General features: G+C 41.0%; 1 protein-coding gene across 2 annotated transcripts in view; it reads left to right on the forward strand.

The window, feature by feature from the left end:
* The first annotated feature begins 613 nt into the window (after positions 1-613).
* CRYBG1 (crystallin beta-gamma domain containing 1) overlaps positions 614-21313 on the forward strand; it is a 211196-nt gene continuing 190496 nt past the window's right edge. For both annotated transcript variants that reach the window (XR_014806521.1, XM_021090505.2), the window contains exon 1: positions 614-857. Coding sequence is in view for 1 of the 2 variants with exons in the window: in XM_021090505.2 (XP_020946164.2) it covers positions 685-857 (173 nt within the window). In the remaining variant the exon portion in view is untranslated. The remainder of the gene's footprint in view (positions 858-21313) is intronic.

The raw sequence follows: 21313 nt of genomic DNA on the forward strand, positions 1-21313 counted from the left end.
TACAAACAGGAACAGAAGCCACCCAGCACACGACATTGTCCAAAAAATCTAAAGGCCAGAGTAGCCTATAGCCTAGCCTTAATTGCTGGGTGGCACAGCCATGGGATGCGCCTCTCCCATCCTTTTGCAGGCGGTGTTCATGGCTAAGCAACTCTTCGTGCCAGCCTAGCATGGGCCAAGGGTGACCAACTACTCCGCAGGCGACTGATGGCACTGGCACTGAGGCGCTATCAAAACCTGATCCAGCTCTAGCTCCCAATCCCCAGGAGGCGATGCAGTGTCAGAAGACGCGGCTGCCAGGGTGTCCGGTAGGTGTCGCTGCCCCGCGGCCGCCAGTCTCCACCAGGCCGCGGATTGGGGTGGGGGGCGTGTCCTCCCTACCTGGGGCCCCGGGCGCGCGCGCCTCACCTGGCCCGCGCCTCCTGCCTCCCGCGCCGCGTGGCGGTGCTATGCTGCGGCCGGGCTGTCGCCTCCGCCCAGAGGGCTTGGGCTGCCCTGCTGCTCGCTCTCTGCTGGGCCCTGGTCCTCTAAGCATCTGCCCTCCCCCGCACGGGCGACGAGGGGGCGGGGTCGGACTGCGCGCCAGGAGAGGCGGGCAAGCGGGAGCCCAGGTGAGTTGTTTTAGTAAGACCGAGCCGTCGGGAGGGCAGCGTCCGAGCAGCCGGGGAGGAGGCAGAAGAGAAGATGCCGCTGTCGTCGCCACCTCAGGGCGACCATGGGGAGTCCAGCCCGTCCAAGACTCTCAAGAAGCACACCTCTTTCCATATCTGGCGGTCCAAAAAGAAGCAGCAGTCTCCGAGGTCTGACTGTGGGGTGTTCATTCCGCACCCGCCACGCGCGTCCGTCGGTGAGGCCAGGTAAGTCCCCCCGGTCTTCCTCCCCGCTTTCTACTCCTGCTGTGCTGACCCTTGAGTCCTCTTCAGCCTTGGTGTCGTTCGACCCCTCTCGGTGGCGGGGAAAGGTGCAGGGTCGGTTCTCCCCCAGCCCCTCAAGAGCTTAACTGGGTCCGGAAAGGGGCTGTGGTGGCCGCCTCGAGTGGACAGGTTCCTCTCGGCTTCTGGCTCAGACCAAGCACCAGAGGAGAGGAACTTCTGCCCACCCATGTGGCCTTTATTTTGATGCGTAAGGACTTAACGCCAGAATCTATGCTGTCAACCTGCTAAGGAGAGCAGGAGGGTTGTGAAGGGTCATTACTGTAAGGAATGATGATGGGAACTCCACCCTGGGATTCTATCATAGTTTTGATAATGGTGCCTTAATTGTGAAGATTCGCACTCTCTAAGTATTGTATCTCCATTGCCCTCACAAGGTCTGAAGGAGGAGGGACGTGGCAGGGATGTTGACCCCCATTTAATGGGTAGGGAACCTGAGGCCAAAGGGTGGATGGCTTGTCTCCGTTGAAATCAGTGGCAGAACCAGGCAGCATCTAATTACTCAAAGTGTAACGGCCATTATGCTTTTAAATTGTAATCATGATTTTGCGATGATTTTCTTCTATATGCATAATTATTATACTATCTGAATTGATGTATTCATTGAACAATGATAAGTTTATAGTAACTGTATTTATGAGGTTCAGGGGAGTAAAATATTTTAAATGAAGGACGGATGGCAATATACAGTAAATCCTCTTGGATGTGTTTTTAAAACACGCCTTCACGGACAATGAGGTCCAGAATAATGTATAAGATTTACATTTTAGACGTATTTTTTTCCTTTTGTTTCTAAAAAAAAGTCTTAATTTTGCAATATATTTTCATTCATTTGGCAAAAATTTTATTAACTAAGTGCTGGGATATCAAAAATGAGAGTGGTCTCCGTCCTCAAAGAATTCTTAGTCTCTTGAGAAGACCAAAAAGTAAACAGTGGGATAAGTGCTATGATAGATGTTGTATAGAGGAGGGGATCCAGGGAGGCTTCCTGGAAGAGGATGACTGAAGTGACTTAGAAAAGGGGAGGAGTACAAGTTCCAGGCAGAGGTTGCACTGTGAACATCACCAACACTGGGAAGAACATGGTATTTCCTGAGAAGTACTTCCTGAACAAGTGGTTCACGGTAGCCTGAGTGTGTGTGATGACCTAGGAAGAGGTGTTGCTAAAAGAGAAGGCATTTAATTTTTTCTTATATTTATTATTCCCAGTAGTAATTGGTTGTAATAGAACTTCAAAAAAAAAATCCATTTAAAGACACTGTGCTTAATTACGAATTGAAATTTCTTTATTTTTCTTTTTATTTTTTTGTCTCTTCATCTTTTTAGGGCCTATCCCGCGGCATATGGAGATTCCCAGGCTAGGGGTCTTATCAGAGCTACAGCTGTTGGCCTATGCCGCAGGAACAGCAATACCAGATCTGAGCTGTGTCTGCGACTTCCACCACAGCTCACGGCAACCTCATGGTTCTTAGTTGGATTCGTTTCTTCTGTGCCACCACGGGAACTCCAAAATTGAAATTTCTAACAAAATATATTAATAATGTCTCCATAATAGTAGATTTCCTACTACCTCAGTAAAGATTTTAAACACTTCCATAGTGGTTGTTCTTATCTGACCTAGTCTCATCATTTCCTGTCTATCACAGTGAGATAATACACAGCTGTAGACAGTTTATTCAAATGCAAATACACTTGAGACTAAAAATAAGAATTTTTGTTTCTCTCCTTGAGCTTCTTGTGTTTTAGTTCAGTCTTGAAGCCCTCCCTTCCTTCCTTCAGAAATAGGATGAACTTTGTACTAAGTGTTCTTAGAACTAAACTTACTGGTCTGTCTTTGGAATATTTTTCTAGTTATTCTGTTTATAAATATTCAGTTTCCTTCAAAGTGTACCTGTTTTCAGTAAAGCACACTTAGGTTTCTGGCCTGTCTTTGGCCAGTGTGACTCTCTCAAGCCTTCTGCCCACTTTCGTTCATTTCTGTCCAGGATTTGGAGGTGGTGGACCTCAGCTGGAATGTGTAGCCCTCTCTATGGCCTTGGTCTCTATATAAGGATGGGACAGTCAGGTGGCCACACTTGTCAGCTGGGCATACATGGTTAATATTATGGGCTTTAAGAGCAAACAAAAATGAGTTTATGTCCTGGATGCATGACTTCGGGCAAGTTACTTCACCTTTCTGAGTCTCAGCTTCTTCATTTGGAAAATGGAGAAAATAGTTGTACTAATGCTGCAGGGCTGTCGTGAATATCAAATGATAGTTTATGTTATCAAATGTAAAACTCATCACACTCTGGACACAGACTAGAAACTCAGTAAATGTAAAACCATCACATCGTCATCATCATTGGAAATGCAAAGCTCTAATGGGAGAAATATAAAAAAATATATATATAGAGTTGGTTGGAGGGGGAAATGCTTCTCTTCCTAAAAGAGCTTACCATTCCAACGATGGTTTAAAGTTTATTGACATCGCATTTCTGTACTCTGCAAATATTTGTGAATATTTTGGTGTAGATGTTTTAAGAATCAGTGACCATTGCCTGCTTTCTTTACATAAAATAATTTGTACATGTGCTGCCTCTCTTCCTAAAATTGACCCTTAAAGGTTTTTGTCAGCTTGGTGTTGGTAAACATGGTCACATGCTATTTCCCATAGAAATATAGCCATTGCCCTCCAGGGCCAGCCTGATGTCCTGTCTCGTACATATTTCTCTTGCCATCAGAGGGATGGAGGGATGTGGGTGAGAGGGCCTGGTGAGCTGTGGCCAGACCTTCCTTAGCAGCCCTTAGTGGCACACCATTTATTAGGTCTTGAATTATACTTCCTGTTGTAAACAGTTTATCCAGAGTATGGATTCTCCATCTTCCTTTAAATCCCTCTTCTACTTATTGTGACACAGCCGTGTCATCCTAAGCAAGTCACTAACCTTTTTGTGTCTTGGTTTTCTCATCTATAAGAGGGGCATAATATGAGTTGTTACAAACGTAAACAAGTGACTGCATGTCAAGTGCTCAGAGCAGTGACTGGCACATTGTGAGCGCTTAGTAAGTGGGAGCTGTTTCTCCCTTTTCTTACTAGTATCTTGCCTGTACCTCCTTTTGAGTAGTGATTTGATGTGTTTACTTTCTGCTCTATGATGGAAATAATACTTCCTTTTTATTTTCCCTAATCAAGGCGCCCAGTGTTGTTTTGATTAGAAGTGGGCTCTTAGCTAAAGGTCAATGCAGTGAATTAAAGATGATCTCCCTCGAACTGAGCTCCAAACCTAGAAGCAGACATTAATGCTCTCTGTGGGGATGCCAAACTCCGGTGCTAGGTGGGCCTCCTAATCCTCTGAAGATGAGCAGATCCTCATTTCGTTTGGAGGAAAAATGCAGCTGGTGTCAGAGAGCAGGGCATCCTCATTTCAGGACTCGTAGGCTCAAGTTTGAGGACTGTCAATAGTCCCTTAGTTTTTTTGTCCTTGCATTGACCTGTTCCTTCTACAAAGGGAAAACAACCTACTCCCTATTTATATAACTAGAATTTTGTGAGGTTAAACTGTTGTTTTATCCCATCAGAAAAAGAATAATCCTTTAAAACATTACTGGAAAGCATTCTAGAACTGTAGTGTGTGAGTCTTCATGACTTGATTCTAGTTTCCAGCCTCTTGAGGCGGGTTTAGTGTTTAGAACTCTAAACAGGTTTAATTTCTAACATAAACGATATAGCTAGATAAGTCTGTTTTATCTAATATTGCCTCTAAATTGGTTAATATATATTGGGTTTATCCCAGTATGTTTAGCTTATGCCAAAGGCAAGAGTTTGAAATTTGAGGTTTGTGTTCTTTTACCACTGATAAAGCAGGAATTTAAATTTTAGCCCTATCGCTTACTAGCAATGAACTCCTGGGAAAAGTTTCTTTACTGCTCTAATTTCACTTTCATGATCTGAGACCTACCTCCTATCATTATTTTAGAGACTTCTAAATATATATTAAAACAATTATCACAGTGTCTGGAAGTTCACAGAGGCTCAATAAATTGTAGCACACTGCAATGAAAAGGCATAGACTGTGGTGTTGCACAGACTCAGTTCCAAATCTGCCTCTGCCATTTGGATACTTTTGGCTAAGCCTCAGTCTTTAAGCCTCAGCCTCCTCACCTGTTCAGTGGGGACAATAACACTTTCCTTTAGGGGCTCTCTGAGGGTTAGATACTATCTATGTAAAACACCTGGCCCAGGGCCCAGCCTGAAGCAGGTGCTGGACAGATGAAAGGTGGTGGGAACAGGCATGATTGTGGCACTGAAGCTGTGATTGTTGTCTGCATAGTATGTGATAGCATCCATAAATCCATTTGTACTTTGTAAATGGAGTCAAACAACTTTAGAAGCCCGGAAGAAGTTGTAACCAGGCCTGTTAAGACTTGAAGTACCTTTGAGGATCTGGGAGTACCTTTCTAGCTGTAAAAGTTGGCCCTTTGTACATTCAATCTCAAAGTCTGATTTAGGAAACCAAAGATAAAGTTTGAAGTTAGAGGCGTTTTTCCTAGAGTGATTTTGGAGTCAATGTTTGGTACAGCATAATTCTTTGCCACTTGTCTCTGTCATTGTATTACTACTCTTTCAGTTATAATCTTCTTAGTCCTTATCCAAGTGACATGAGCATTTGTGGAGACCGGTAGCACCTCTGGGCTCAGTTTCCTTTCTTTTTTCTTCTTTAGCTTTCCATGATACATTTTATTTTTAAGGATGAGACAGCAAATCACAGCTTTACTATCCATCCATGATTAAAACAATGTAGCAAAGATATTCAATATTGAAATTTATATTCTAACTCCTAATATTTATTTAAAATGTCCACCTTATAATGAACATTAAAAACATTTGTCTTAGACTTTCAGTTCACTTAAAGGGTCATTGTGTTTCAGGAATGTCCATGTAGGAAAAAAATGCGATTCGTTTATTTCAAAATTGAGTCGTGAGATTGAATATTGAACTGTATGCATTTCTGTTTACCTTGAAAAAAATTTAATAGTTGTTTAATCTCCATTTCATGTTTTACCTGTTGAATAAGAGGTTTAGAGATCCTGTTCATGAAAAGCAATGCAATCTGGCCTATAGAATCATTTTTCTAGGATTAATGATGGATTATTCTATGGCACAGATTCCCTCTGTATTTTATTGAAATGATATCAACCAGAATTTAAACAGAAGTTTCTTATGTTCGACAAACAGTTATTGAGCACTTACTCTATACCAGGCACTGGGAAATAGAACAATGAAATTAGAGGTTATCTCTGCTCCTAAGAAACTCAGAGTCTAGTGGAGGATGGGGCATATGAGTAAAAATGAATAAAGTAGCATATGATGCATTAAAAGCAGAAATAAAAGATTTAATCAAAAGCGTTGAGGTCAGGCAGGTTATCTTGGAGCAGAAAGTTTTTTTCTCTCATGAAGAAGTTTTGCTCATACTGAATAATTAGATTTTTTTCTAATTCTCATATGGAGATCATCAAAGGCTCTAAATCTTCTTAAGGTTATGATCATCTTAAACTATACCCAGTACTGGAGCAAAAGAAAAATCATGGAAACTTATTTTTTCAGCGGCATTTAGAACAAAGAGAATCATGTATTTAGAATTATGCATAAATAATTTTCCATTTCAAATATCTGGAGTTTGAGATTATTTCAGCTCTTCTGTCATATTTTGGCATCTAGGAATAAAGATTGGGCTTGGAATGTGACATGGATTTGAAAACCTTGGCTGAAGTTACAGGTAAACGTGATATTGACACTCTAAAATTATAGGCTGCAAATGAGTGGTTCTTGACATTTTTTAGATTCAAAGAGGATTGTTATTTAGGGTACACAGCTAACTTGGTGTCTACTCAGTCTCTGTCAAGATAATTCTGGAGTCTCTCTCAAAAAAAGTCCAGCATAGCCCATGTTCTAAAAGCAAGGTATTCTTCCTTAAAAACAACCTATCTTTATTTTCATATGAAATTGCCTGGCATATCCAATAGGTGTATTTTTATATATTCACTTTAGAAGAATGAATTGTGGACTTGTACCCAAGAGAGGTTTGAAATGTGAATTCAACATCTTGCCCCAAAGTGAGTTTTCAAGATAAAATCATATGAATATCTGACACTTGTGGAAAGTTTGGCAAGAAAAGCCAGTCAGTTGAGTCTCATTAGCTCATCTAGTGCTCCTTTAAAACACAGCTGCATTGGACTAACCCAAATGCCTCATCAGAATACCTCAGTGGATTCAAATTTATAAGAATCCTTCATTCTAGAGAATGAGCACTGCCTTAGTGCTGTCTTTATAGCACTGTGTGTCTCTTGGATTAGCCTATTCAGTGCAAGTGAAGCAATGACAGATCTTTCAAGACAAGGGATCATTTTGATAAAATACCGGGAAACCTCAAGCCACACAATGAGGCAGAGCATCCAAAGTTCACTCATGGTATCCCCGGCTTCTCTCATCAACAAAGAGAAGATGAGGACAAGTTGAACCTGTAGCTAACACAGAAAAATAAAACTCAGAATTAACAAGTGCCTTTTTTTTTTTTTTTTTTAACCTTCCCATGTGTGGAAGTTAAATGAGTAAAAGTAAGTTAGTGTTAAGTTTGGCAACATATTTTGTGATGAAGAAGTTGGCTGCCGAACTATGTTTAATACTGTTGTGTGCCATTTCAAGCCAGCCACCCTGAGTCTCATTTATTAGAAGTTAGGTTATAGCATCTTGAATACAGTAATGCAAATAAAAAATTTGGCTAACAGTTACATAAAGACACAATGCATAACACATATCTTTTTTTTTTTTCAAATTAGTTAATAAACAGTGGCGTAAGTTTCTGATAGTTCTTTGGAATTTTTTTTTTTTTCTTTTTCTTTTTAGGGCTGCACATGTGGCATATGGAGGTTCTCAGGCTAGGGGTTGAATTGGAGCTGTAGCCGCCGGCCTATGCCACGGCCACAGCAACACTGGATCCTTAACCCACTGAGCAAGGCCAGGGATCAAACCTGCATCCTCATGGATGCTAGTCAGATTCATTTCCCCTGAGCCACGACAGGAACTCCAGTTCTTTGGATTATCTTGTAATTGGGATCAAGAGGCAAAATAGCATGTGTTGTGAATAAGACAAAGTAGAGGAAGCATTTGACTTATAATAACAACTTTAGACTATGTCTGTGAATACGCTGTTTTCCATAAAGATTTTGTTGAAAGATGCAGTTTATTTAACCAACGCTGTGTGTATCAGACACTTTTCTAAGCACTTGACAAATATTAACTCACTACAGTTAATTCATAACATCCCGGAGAGGTAGGAACTGTTATTATTCCTATTTGGGGGAAGAATGAGGCATAGAGCAGAATATAGTTTTACTAGTGTCACAGAGCTCATAAGGGTTGGGGCTGGAGTTCCAAATCTTAGAAAAAAACAACAATTTTAAAGCAGACATTCCAAGCTTTATGTCATATACAAAAGTATTGCGTCTAAGTCTTGAGACCTGGGCTTCTGCCCACGCTTTGTCAGGAAGCAGCATAACCTAAAAGTGGGCGTAGTTGTTACACCCTCCTCCCACCCCCACAGTCTTGGCATAGGCAGTAGCATGCAAGGTCAGAGGTAAGTTGCTGGCTAGGTGGCCCTCAAAGCTCACAGTTGCTGCTCAGGGTAAGTGTGTTGTCAGATTTTCTTTTTTTTCTCCTTTTCTTGCTTGCTTGCTTGCTTTTTAGGCCCGCACCTGGAGCATATTGAGGTCCCCAGGCTAGGGGTGGAATCAGAGCTGCAGCCACTGGCCTATGCCATAGCCACAGCAACTTGAGATCCAAGCCATGTCTGCCACCTACACCACAGCTCACTGACACGCCAGATCCTTAACCCACTGAGCGAGGCCAAGGATCAAACCCACAACCTCATGGTTCCCAGTCGGATTCATTTCCTCTGTACCACAACGGGAACTCTCCAGAATTTCTCAATTCTAGGAGTAACTTTAGCTTTAGTCACTAGAAGTCCTGCTTCTGGACTCCTTTAGTTTAATTTCCTGATTTATCATAGAGCGTTGTCTGCCAATGAATACAAGTTTCACCTTATGTCGTCCGTACACTTCAAAGATTATAAACTATTGCAGATAGTTTATCCCACTTGAGGCTCCCAGTGGCTCTCTGCAGTAAGCCTAGACTCTCATTTTTCAGATGAGGAAACTGAAGTTCAAAGAATGCAATGCAGATAGAGGAAGTGAGACAAAAAAGCTATTTTTGATTTCTGCTCAGCCAGTGGTTTTTGGTTTGTTTGTTTTTGGTTCTCTTAAGCTATAGACTGTTCCTCTCCATTCCTGGCCTCCACCTCCAAAACAGGAGCCCAGCTGACTCATCTACCTTCCTCATGACTATGCCTAGATTCATAAACCAACAACTATGAGACTCTCTGATCCCCAGATTGAGTTGTTAGTTATTCAGCTGATATATACACTTCAGTCTGGACATTGAATACTTTCAGAGTTTGTGCTATAATTAGTAGTTTACCTACTACCTAAAAAAGGAAAAAAAAAAAAACCCTCAAAAACCCAAAACTCGGAGTTCCCGTCTTGGCGCAGTGGTTAACGACTCCGACTAGGAACCACGAGGTTGCGGGTTCGGTCCCTGCCCTTGCTCAGTGGGTTAACGATCCGGCGTTGTCGTGAGCTGTGGTGTAGGTTGCAGATGCGGCTCGGATCCCACGTTGCTGTGGCTCTGGCATAGGCCAGAGGCTACAGCTCCGATTTGACCCCTAGCCTGGGAACCTCCATATGCCTCGGGAGCGGCCCAAGAAACAGAAAAAAAAAAACAAACCCAAAACTCAAACAGCACATACACACACACGCCATGTTTTTTTAAAAAAATGTTTAAAGTTTTCACAAGCCATGTTTTATAACAAAATGGCATTTATAATTATGGTTTCTATACTGTACCCATTCAAGAATTCCCTTTATAGGGCTTGACATAAAGATGGTGCTATAACATATAATATTTTATTTATGATTTGTCATTTAAATGTTTTGATAATACTGACAGATTTCATAAATATCCTAGGAAAGCACAGCTTGATTGTTTTCTCATCAGCTGTTTGAAAAAGATAAGACAGTCCAACCAAACTGTTGACAATTATGTTGAAACAAAGGGGCTCCTTTATCATGCTGCCATGTCCAAAACCCAAGAACTGGCCTTTTACAAGCTTGTGCAGGGGAGGCTCCCTAGGTCTTGCCAGCCATTCTCGGCTCTACTATCTTGCAAAAGTTGGCTGGCTTCTCCACTGCTTCATTCCCATGAACTAAGTGGGTTGTTATTACCTGCAAAACAAGAAAACGTAGTTGCTCCAAGATGGGGTTAAAACCGTTCTCTTTTAGTATTGACTCCCTCAAACAATTTTGTCTGGAATAGATTCAATTATTGATCAGGAGACCTTCATTGGAGACTACGTTGGCTGGAAACAAGAGCATTTGTATTTCTGCGTGTCTCACTAAACGTGTTTAAACACGCTAGTCTAAAACTAGAATTTGGATTTTTTTCAAGATAAAAGCAAAGCACGACTGAATGTCTGGCATTTGCTGAAAGTTTTGACTTTTGCATGTTGTGATTGTCCTAATCTCACTTGTAAGAAGTTTCAAGTACTTTGACCTAGAAGTCTTAGTACCTTGTGCATTGTTGGTACTTAATTGTATCCTGCCTTCTTATTTCACTTTTGTTTAAAGTTCTTTTTTATGCCCATATGGAAATAATAAGTCCTAGATCTAGGTGATAACTGTTGATGCATTGAGGCTGTGTTTAATTCACCATGTAGTTTCCTGTGGAGAATCTCCTCAGGAATTTGTGCCTCGATTTCCTTGCTAGTTACAGGGTTCCTGGTTCCTTTTCTCTGTGTGTAATCATACCCCAGTTACAATGCCACAACTTTACAAAGCCAGCAGCTGATAAACTAAGGGGAGCACCAGTTTTTATCTTCATGCCACTCAAGAACAATTCAGCAAAGAACAAAAGTGACAGCCAGTTGGGTTGGGGCATGTTTTGAGAGGAAAATGTGCATGGCAGGAGGAATGGAAGAGGAGACTTCTCTATGGCCCAATAACTCCCATTCCCTCATATCATTTAAGTAAACATTAGAAAATTTTCTCAAGAGTTCTAGGACAAAGGGCATGAAAAATTATTGATTATCCATTATGTGATGGTTGTTTCTATATTCGGTGTACCTCATTTAGTCTTCATAATAGTTCCTCTAAGTAGATGATTTTATCCCCATTTTTACAATTGAGAACACAGAACCTGTAAGAGGGGAAGTGGCTCACCCAAGCTAAATTAGCTGGTAAAAGACAGAGCAGCATTTGAACCCAGGTCTTTCAGACTCCAAAGCACATATTTTCACCACACCATGAGCAAACGAAAGCTGGTTGGGGGGGATGAGTGAGTGGTAGAGTGTGTGTGTGCCTTGGAGGTATTTAGCTTAAGAACAGATGCAATCAATAGATATGGAGTTATCCATTTACTCTCAGAGCTGTTAGCCTTTCAAAGATCAGGAAAGAAGCATTTCTCCTTTTAAATTATCTGCATCCTACCTTGTCCCATTTAGAGAAAGGGAATATCCAGGAACGAGGAATTCATGTGTGTTGGGAAGTCTGTGAGGAACCCTTGTTTTCCTGGGAACTTTTAACTTGAAATACCACTGCCGAGAATCAGTGACTCAGTCCCTGAAATGTTAACTAAACTTGTTGCACCTGATTTCCAGTTTACTCTCAAAACCACCAAGTCCTACCACCTGTTGCTGGCATGATTCAGAGTATGCGAAGGAACCTAAGGTGGAAAATGTTGGGGATTTTTCACCCCACATAAAAGTTAATCACAGCCCTCAAAGAGAAAAGAAAATCCTTGGGACCAAAACTCCAAATTTATAGGAATTACCATTGGCTTGAAAGACATAGATCTATAGAGTTGGATGTAAAATGATTATGAAAACTCTTTAAATAATCTTTGTTTCTATATGAGCTAGTAAGTTTCTCTCTAGTACCCATTTGTCTGAAAATTGAATTTTATTATGACATGTATTTTTGAAATTACATTTAAGAATGCCCCCCAAAATTAAAAAAAATTTTAAAAAGGATTCTATTAATTTTTTTTTTTTTTTTTTGTCTCTTTGTCTTTTCTGTGGCTGTCCTCAAGGCACATGGAGATTCCCAGGTGAGGGGTCTAATCGGAGCTGTAGCTGCCAGCCTATGCCAGAGCCATAGCAAAGTGGGATCCAAGCCGAGTCTGACCTACACCACAGCTCACAGCAACACCGGATCCTTAACCCACTGAGCAAGGCCAGGGATCAAACCCTCAACCTCATGGTTCCCAGCTGGATTTGTTAACCACTGAGCCACGACGGGAACTCCAAGAATGCCTATTAATTTCTAAGAGTATTATTATATGCACAAAACTAAAAGTAGGTCATGGAAGAGAGTAAATTTCTTTTTCCATTATACTAAGCTAAAACATATGCTCTGGCATTTAGACTTATTTATAGTTATTTTAAAGCATATATTACTGTAGTTGTTAGTAATGCTTGATTTCTAGAGTACAGCTGGAAATTTGCTATTTATCTTGAACCACACTCTCTGTTCTGCTTATGATGGCCTTTCTCTAATTTTAAAAACAATTATCCGGAGTTCCCACTGTGGTGGAGTGGGTTAAGACTCTGACTGCAGTGGCTTGGGTCATTGCAGAGGCACAGGTTCGATTCCCAGCCCAGCACAGTGGGTTAAAGGATCCAGCATTGCCTTGGCTGCTGGCTGCCATGTAGATTGCATCTGTGGCTGGGATTCAATTGCTGGCCCAAGAACATCTGTATGCCACAAGTGTGGCCACAAAAAAAAAAGAAAAAAAAAATCCAGGAGTTCCTGTTGTGGCTCAGAGAAAATGAATCTGACTAGCATCCAAGAGGACGCAGATTCGATCCCTGGCCTTGCTCAGTGGGCTAAGGATCCGGCATTGCCCTGAGCTGGGGTGTAGGTTGCAGATGTGGCTCGGATCCAGTATTGCTGTGGCTGTGGCGGAGGCCAGCAGCTACAGCTTCGATTTGACCCCTAGCCTGGGAACCTCCATATACTGCAGATATAGCCCTAAAAATACCAAAAAAAAAAAAAAAAAAAAAAGTTATCCAGTGATAATGGTAATTGAAACATTGTTTGCTTCTTTTATGTGATTCAAGTAACTGAGCAGGTGTTACCTCTCTCAAAAGTGGTCTCAACGTATGGTCTTTGGTGACTGTGTCTGCCACTCAGGAAGATAAGCAAATGTGAGCGAAACTGCACTGGTGTAATTCATTTTGTAAACAAACATTTATGGACACCTGCTGTGTGTGAGGCCCTGGGATGTGGGCTGGCAAACCAATTCATCCTCTATTGGTAGGAGACGAAGACGTATCGTATTTTCCTGTCTTCTGAAGATGCTGCAACATTCACCATTTAAAATAATGAAAAATTGACACATTTACATTATAATAAGGAAGTAGAGTAAATGTTCAAACATGTACAAGACAGAGGCTGAGAGATACAGGACTTAAGACTCATGCGAGATGAAGGATTTATAATTTTTGAGAGCTCTCAATGCTGATACTGCTAAATTTAGGAATTCCAAAAAACTTTAATAATGTTCTATCCACCTCTTCTATGGATATATATGTGTAAAGTACTTAGTGCTGGAATGTGTATGTGTTCATACTCTGTGTATGTCTGTATGCATGTGTGTATGTACTTCTATCTGTGCCAGTGCTAGGTTATGTACTTGGTAAATTAAGCATGTGCTTACAACATCAGCAAGGCAGAGAGAGGTGGGAGAGAAAAAGATCCAGAGTATGCCTAGAAGTTTTATGTTATTTCAAAATATCAAACATTTGTTTAGGATTTAGAATGGTTTTTGTTTTGAGTGACATATTGGGGTTAGGGAGGCATGATCTTTTTAGTGGTTAAAGTAGTTATGATACAGACTTCTCTATATACCTTGTTTAAAGAACTCCTGGAAGGAGGAAAGCATGATGTGAGCTCTGGAGAGAAATGTGCCTGGTTTATTTTCATGTTCTTCACATGAGTTAAATCCCAGTCCCTGAAAGTATGTTATCTTCCTTAAAAAGGCTTGATAGGTTGATGCCATTTTTAAAATGTTCTGTGTTCTTTGGAAGTGGTCAGTCCAGTGAACCTTCCAAGGGACTGTTCTTTATGACTGAGGCCCTAATTTTATTTATTGATATAAATTTGCCTTAGCTATTTTGGTACTTTGTCATATAGCTGTAATAATCAGTAATTTCACTATGCATGGATAACACTTCCTATTCTTTTTCTATGCATGTGTTCATATAATTTAGCACTAAAGATGAATTTACAAAGGCAGCAATTTAGATGCCCTTCGTATCCTGTTTTATTTTCCACTTAGCATTATGTCACAAGCGTTTTCTCATGTCACTAAAACATGTAAAATAATTTTCTTTCTCATTCACCTATTGCTGGGCATTTAGGTTCTTTCCAATTTTTCGCTATTATTATTATTGTTAATGAACATCTGTGTGTGAAACTTCAGTCTCTGGTTATTCGCTGTTTGCTCCCCTTTCAGATCCATTCTCCACCTCCCTCTGTGCTCCTCAGAACTTATTTATAGACTTTGTGGACAAAACTCTTCTACCTTCTAGTTTCTAGTGAGGTTCAGTCACTGGGGGGCTTTAGTGGGGAGGGCAGGAGTGGGAGGTCATGGTGGACTGTGGGAGTGGTTTTGTTACTCCTCTGAAGGCTGCAAATTCTGATGGGTGGACCTCTTCTTTGCTTTTTTTTTTTTTTTTTTAATCTTTTTTGGCTCTCACCTTGGCACATGGAAGTTGTGGGCCAGGGGTGGAATCTGAGCCACAGCTGCAACCTACATCACAGCCCCGTCAACACCACATCTTCAACCTACTGTCCATGCAGACCTCTGCTATAGCTCAGATCTTGCCAGTGTCAGTACTCACTACCCGCCCCCCCGGCCCCACCCCACCTGTCTGTATAGATGTGGGAATGATTTCCTGCTGTTGGAAGCCCTGAGCTGCTCCACCACTCCTTATTGATTTTCCTTCACCTGCCCACATCTTGTAAATAGTTCTGTAAATACTTTTCAATCATCTCTTCTGTGTGAGCCATCTGTTCCCTGCTGGGATCCTGTCTGACATCATCTAAATCTAAGTGGAATGTTCTTTTTATTATATTTTAAGTTAGAGTCTTTGTATCACAGAATGATAAAAGACCATTCAGAACTGGGTAGGGGAGTTAAATTAGGTCAGGACCAAGCTGATGTTAATGAAAAAATGGCACTAGATTGAATTAAATTATTCTCATAGAGATATAGGCAAACTGCTACTGGAATGGAGAGAAAGGGGCAATAAAGTTTTCCATGTATTGTGTTAGACACCTGTGCTTAAAAGATAAGGATACCTTGGCTGCCAGATGTTTCCAGTTCTCTTGTTTCATTTGGATATTATTACTTCAATTGTTTTATTCCTCTTTTCATTCAGGGATTTTGTGGCTCACCCCCTTATGTTTTTCTTCCTGCTCTTGGCAATTTGAATATCCATAATGCAATATATTTGCATATTCATATATGCAAAACATGTCCTTTATATCCATTTATATATTCTTCACCTACCTGTTTGCTTATGACCTCTTCCTTATATAAAGCACATTCAGGATTTTGTCAGGTGAGTAGATATCATGCTTTTGGAATTCCTCCATACATGAGTGATAACTGTTTTAGTTTTTAAATGAAAAACAAAGCATGTAGCAACTAGCTAACTTCATTTGCTTTTGCTTCATTTCCAAATCTCGGAGTCCATGATTTTCTAGACCAAAGCCAAAGTGAGCAGCAAACTCACGGGAGGCTCTTACTCCTTCACAAATCTTTTCAGTTGAATGAGAATGGTATCTATGGCTACTGACAGGGTTCCTGACTGATAATGGAATATTGAAGCTTATCCAAGGACTTACTTGGCGGCTCCAAATCTAGCCCCTTTAAAAAAAAATTAATTTTATGTATTTTAGGAAGTGTCTTTGTTGATCTGATAGTCACCTTATATTCATGCTCTTAGAAATGCAAGTATATGAATGTGCTATGAATATATGCTACCATAGGTATAAAATAGGTATAAAATAAGGATAATTCACTTAAAATACAGTATGTAAAATTCTTATCATTTAGTAATGACCAGTGATGATAGAAAATTAAAAAAAAAAAAAAAGCAAAAAGATCCAGTGTCAGAGAAGTGAGAAGGCTTGGGTTTTAATTCTGTATTTCTCAGTTATAAATTAGAAAACTTGGGGTGAATCATCTAAAATCTTGCAGCCTCAGGGTATTCATAAATGAAATGGGGATGATACCAACCACCAGGTTGTGGAGAGGCTCCTTGGAAACAGTGTGTGAAAGTGTGGTGAGCCCTGGGAGGCAAACTCTATCCACCCACAATTCTCACCACTTCTCTTCTGGAAGCTTGTAAATTATTTTCCCTTTCCTGTGGTCTTCTCATTTTTTAAAATTTTTTATTTATTTTAATTTATTTTAAATGATTTCTATTTTTTCCATCATAGCTGCTTTACAGTATTCTGTCAATTTTCTATTGTACAGCAAGGTGACCCAGTCACACATTCATATGTACATCCTTTTTCTCACATTATCATGCTCCATCATAAGTGGCTATACATAGTTCCCAGTGCTATACAACAGGATCTCATTGCTTATCCACTCCAAAGGCAATAGTTTGCATCTACTAACCCCAATTTCCCAGTCTATCCCACTCCCTGCCCCTCCCTCTTGGCAACCACAAGTCTGTTCTCCAAGTCCATGATTCTCTTTTCGGTGGAAAGATTCACTTGTGCCGTATTCCTGTGGTCTTTTCTGAAGTGGATGGATACATGGCAGTATTCACTTTTCCCTGTCTTTTCTTCATCCTCATCTCTGTGCCCTTTCCTCCTCATCTCTGACATTCTGGTCTGAAGCTAGTACAGGGCATTCCCATTCGCATCCCTGTGCAAAGTGACAAGGTGAAAGCAGGGGTTCTGTGGATCCTGCAGCTGTTCTGCCCAGCCCCCTCCTTCACAGCTTTCTCCCCTTGGTCTCTGCCTCCTAAGTGCCTGGGGGAATTGTTGTAGCTGGACAGACATGCCCATGTTTCCTCCTCAGTCAGTGCCACCAGTTTGCCTTTCTCTTACAGACACAATATATTTCACAGAGGAACTCCTATGGGCTTCCCAGATAATGCATTTTTTTTTTTAGGGCCACACCCTCAGCATATGGAGGTTCCCAGGCTAGGGGTTGAATCTAGCCTACACCACAGCCACAGCAACGTGGGATCCGAGCCGCGTCTGTGACCTACACCACAGCTCATGGCAACACTGGGTCCTTAACCCACTGATCGAGGCCAGGGACCGAACCTGCATCCTCGGGAATATTAGTCAGATTCATTTCCACTGAGCCTTGACGGGAACTCCCCAGATAATTCTGAGAAGTAATTAGGTCTGGTTGTCTCCATTTAGCAGATTAGGCAATTGAAGCATGAAGTTACTTAATGAAAGTCAGGACTATATCCCAGGACTTGAGAATTTTAGCCAATGCTCTTTCCACTATAGCTTCACAAATATCCCAGCAGAGAAGATAGAGAAAAAAACGTTTGTAGCTTCTTGGTTGCATATGCTTCCCCCCCGCCCCTTTTTAAATTTAACATGGGTCAAGTCAATAGAATAAAATGATACTGAAGTAGAAGAAAAAATTGAAAAACACTTATTTGATTATTAGAATAAGGTATTGATCTTTACATTCTAGTTAAAGATGACACTATTATAAATATTAAAATTTTAATATAACATTTCTAAAATTCTAAAAGCATTTCATAAAATTCTATGTGTAGAAAATAATAGATTGTTGTTAGTAACAAATGGCTGGCTGTGGAATCTTCACGTTTGACTCCCACCTATTTTATGCTCTTTTAAAAGATAGTTGGGTCTAAGGCATTCCAGTGTTTGAAGTTTGATAATCAGAGGCATTGTCCTGACTTGCACAATTTCAGTGGAGCAAAATCTCAGAAGTTGTTACTCCACCAGACACCTATCCCATTAGAGCTACTCATGTTCAAGTCCTAACACACAACTTCAGGTTTTTTTTTGTTTTTTGTTTGTTTATTTTTTGTTTTGCCTTAAGTGGAAATTTGAGTAGCATTGTATTTAGGAAATTAAAATATTTAATGATTAAAAATATCCCTAGAGTAATTTCCTTTGGGAACTTGTGATTTGAAAAAGTCTCCAAATTCTCAAGAGATTCTGGAGCCCCAGTCAGGGCTTGGGCATAGACAGGAACCCAGAGTAGCTGCAATCAAGTTCCTTGAGCATCATCGCCTGGTGGTGGATCAGTGGGGATGGACTAGCCACCTAAATCAGTCTGATGGTTTGTTAGCACAGAGAGGAGAGTGTGATAAGGCAGTGTAGCTGTTTCTATCACAACCCTTGCCTTTTTGTCTTGTCATGCAGATGAATTCAAAGAAGAGGCTTAATAACAATTTGGGGAAAGAATCAAAGCAGAAATCTGCAGACTTGGATCTCTACTTATTGGCTGTGTTAATTCAGTAAAATTACTTTTCTCTCCTGAGGTTTAGATTCCTTATTTGTAGTAGGAGTGAATTTGGTTTTCCATCATAAGGTTTTTTTCTTGTCTAAGTCCTCTGAATTATATATTTGAGTTTATAACTTTCCAGGAATGTTGGTCAAGGTTTAAGTATAATAAAGAGCAATGTTTAATGCATAGAGAAACTGAATTGGTTCTGACGATAAGTAATTAGTTCTACCCTTTTCAGTGAGGGTGTCCCTTGGTGAAATGTAGAGAGCAATCAAAGTCACGAGATAGGTCAGTGAGGTTAGAGTTTCTGTACCTCTTCTGGGGAGGAACCGTGTACTTTTTTTTTTGTCTTGTCTTTTTGTCTTTTCTGGGGCTGCACCTGTGCCACATGGAGGTTCCCAGTCTGGGGGTCCATTTGGAGCTGTAGCCTCTGGCCTATGCTACAGCAACGCAGGATCCGAGCCACATCTGCGACCTACACTACAGCTCACAGCAACCTCGGATCCTTAACCCACTGAGCAAGGCCAGGGATCGAACCTGCAACCTCATGGTTCCTAGTCAGATTTGTTAACCACCGAGCCACGATGGGGAACTCCCCCATGTACATCTTGCACAGTTGCAAAAGGGAAAATAAGAGTTATGCCTTTAACTTAGACATAGAATGTGAAGGGAGGATTGCCGTTTTGAGGAATCTCTTAAGATGTATACATCTATGTCTTCATGTTTGATCACCATTTCACTAATTCAGCATAGGATTATAAAATTCAAATTGAGAAATGTGCAGACCTCTATTGACAGCTTAGAAGGGCTTACTTAGAATGAAAATTTAGGACAACAATGTAGAAAATTCTACGTCCGGCTTCTATGTACTCGAAGTATCTTTTGACTTAATAAAAGTAGCCTACTGCTTTCTTTATATGTTTGAGGTAGTATCTTTAGTCCTGAGCTTGCTGCCAAAATATCTAAATTCTACTCCTGGTTCAGCCATCTGCTGATGGTGTTACTTTAGGCAAATCTTTTAACCTCTTTGGAGCTCAGTTCCCTCAAAGATGAGAAATGAACCAGTAGAAGGATGAAGTGATCTTTATGGGTGTCTTTTCTGATTTTATATTCTTTTTTTTTGTTTGTTTGTTTGTTTTGCTTTTTAGGGCCATACCCGCAGCATCAGATTTTACATTCTATTTGTCTAGAGGTTCAAACTTGCTCTTGAGGAGTGCGAAGGACATTAACAAAGACAAATGTTATCTCTAGCACTTAAACACCAGCCAATCCCAAATATTTAAAAACCATATCCAGGAGTTCCCATTGTGGCTCAGCGGTAATGAACCCAACCAGTAACCCTGAGGACTCGGGTTTGCTCCCTGGCCTTGCTCAGTGGGTTAAGGATCCAGCATTGCTGAGAGCTGTGGTGTAGGTCACAGACATGGCTCAGATCCCGTGTTGCTGTGGCTGTGGTGCAGGCCAACAGCTGCAGGCCCAATTTGACCCCTAGCCTGGGAACTTATGTATGCTGCAGGCGTATCTCTAATAAGAAAAAGAAAGAAAAATCATATCCACGGAAAGCAGCTGATTTGACAGAGGGATGGTTCCTAGGACATGGAGTCTTAGACGGGTTGTTCCAGAAGCAGACTCTATGACAAGGATTCCAGTACAGATAGAATTTGGGAAATACTCATAGGGAGTAGGAAAATGAGCAGCAAAGGGAAACCATCCAATAAAGGGAAAAGAATGATCACTCCTCTTTCCACTATAGGTAAATGGAGGTAAGGCCCTTTGGGAATTCCTGAACCTCACTGTAGAAGTCAGAGCTGTGCCATCCCTGGTGGAGGGGAATTAGTATTAGAATCATAGATCCTGCCAGTCTCTGGTTGAGGGCTGCTCTTGCAGGGCAAAGCAGCAAGACCCTGCTGCTTTGGCACTTTCAGGGTCCCACACCACAGTGTCCTAAGTGGGTATGGGTGCTTACAGTGGTTACAGCAGTACAGCCAGAGTAGTACAGCCCCAAATATAGCCCTGTGGTGCACCTGAGGAATTTAGATATGCATCCACTTTTAGAAGGACAAACCACTAAGGGACACCGAAGCAGTATCTCAGGGAGCTACGAGCAGCCCTCCTCAGCTGCAGAGATTTGCTGCCCACCTCTAAACACAATGACACGCAGCAGCCAGGGAGGGGCGGGCTCTTTTTTTTTTTTTTTTTTTTTTTATTTTCCCACTGTACAGCAAGGGGGTCAGGTCATCCTTAGATGTATACATTGCAGTTACAGTTTTGAGTGCCTATTAACCATGGATCTGGGAGGCAGGCCATGGACATTGCAAAAGGGCAAATTGACAGTACACGTACTATCGATGTGGTCAAAATTGCAGAGCCTAGTTTTTGGCCACACCTGGACATGGTACTTGAAAAGGAGTAGCACCCATGAAGGCTTTGTGATGCAAAAGGTGAAACTCCATGGGGACTATGATTTACTTTATAGAAAATCTCTCCTTTTGATAGAGAAAAGCACATTCTCTGAGGTGTTATAAAAGCATGTTAGAGATACAGAATTTTTTTCTATCAGGTTCTATGGAGAATCAAACCAGCTTGTCAGCAGCATCCTTGACTGATTTGGAAACATCTGGGATTTAAAATAGAGTGTTTGGCATGAGTATTACATTTTCAGCATCACCCAGAGTTGCATAAAAACTATTTCTTTCTAGGTGAATTAGGCTCTTAAAAATCAATATTTTCTTGTATTGCTTCTTATAAAGTGAAAAAATATATG

The sequence above is a fragment of the Sus scrofa genome, chromosome 1 (assembly GCF_054392235.1).
Source record: "Sus scrofa isolate SSC_HxYL_T2T_F1_AM1 chromosome 1, Sscrofa_HxYL_maternal_Yorkshire_Landrace_v2.0, whole genome shotgun sequence".
Lineage (NCBI taxonomy): Eukaryota > Metazoa > Chordata > Mammalia > Artiodactyla > Suidae > Sus > Sus scrofa.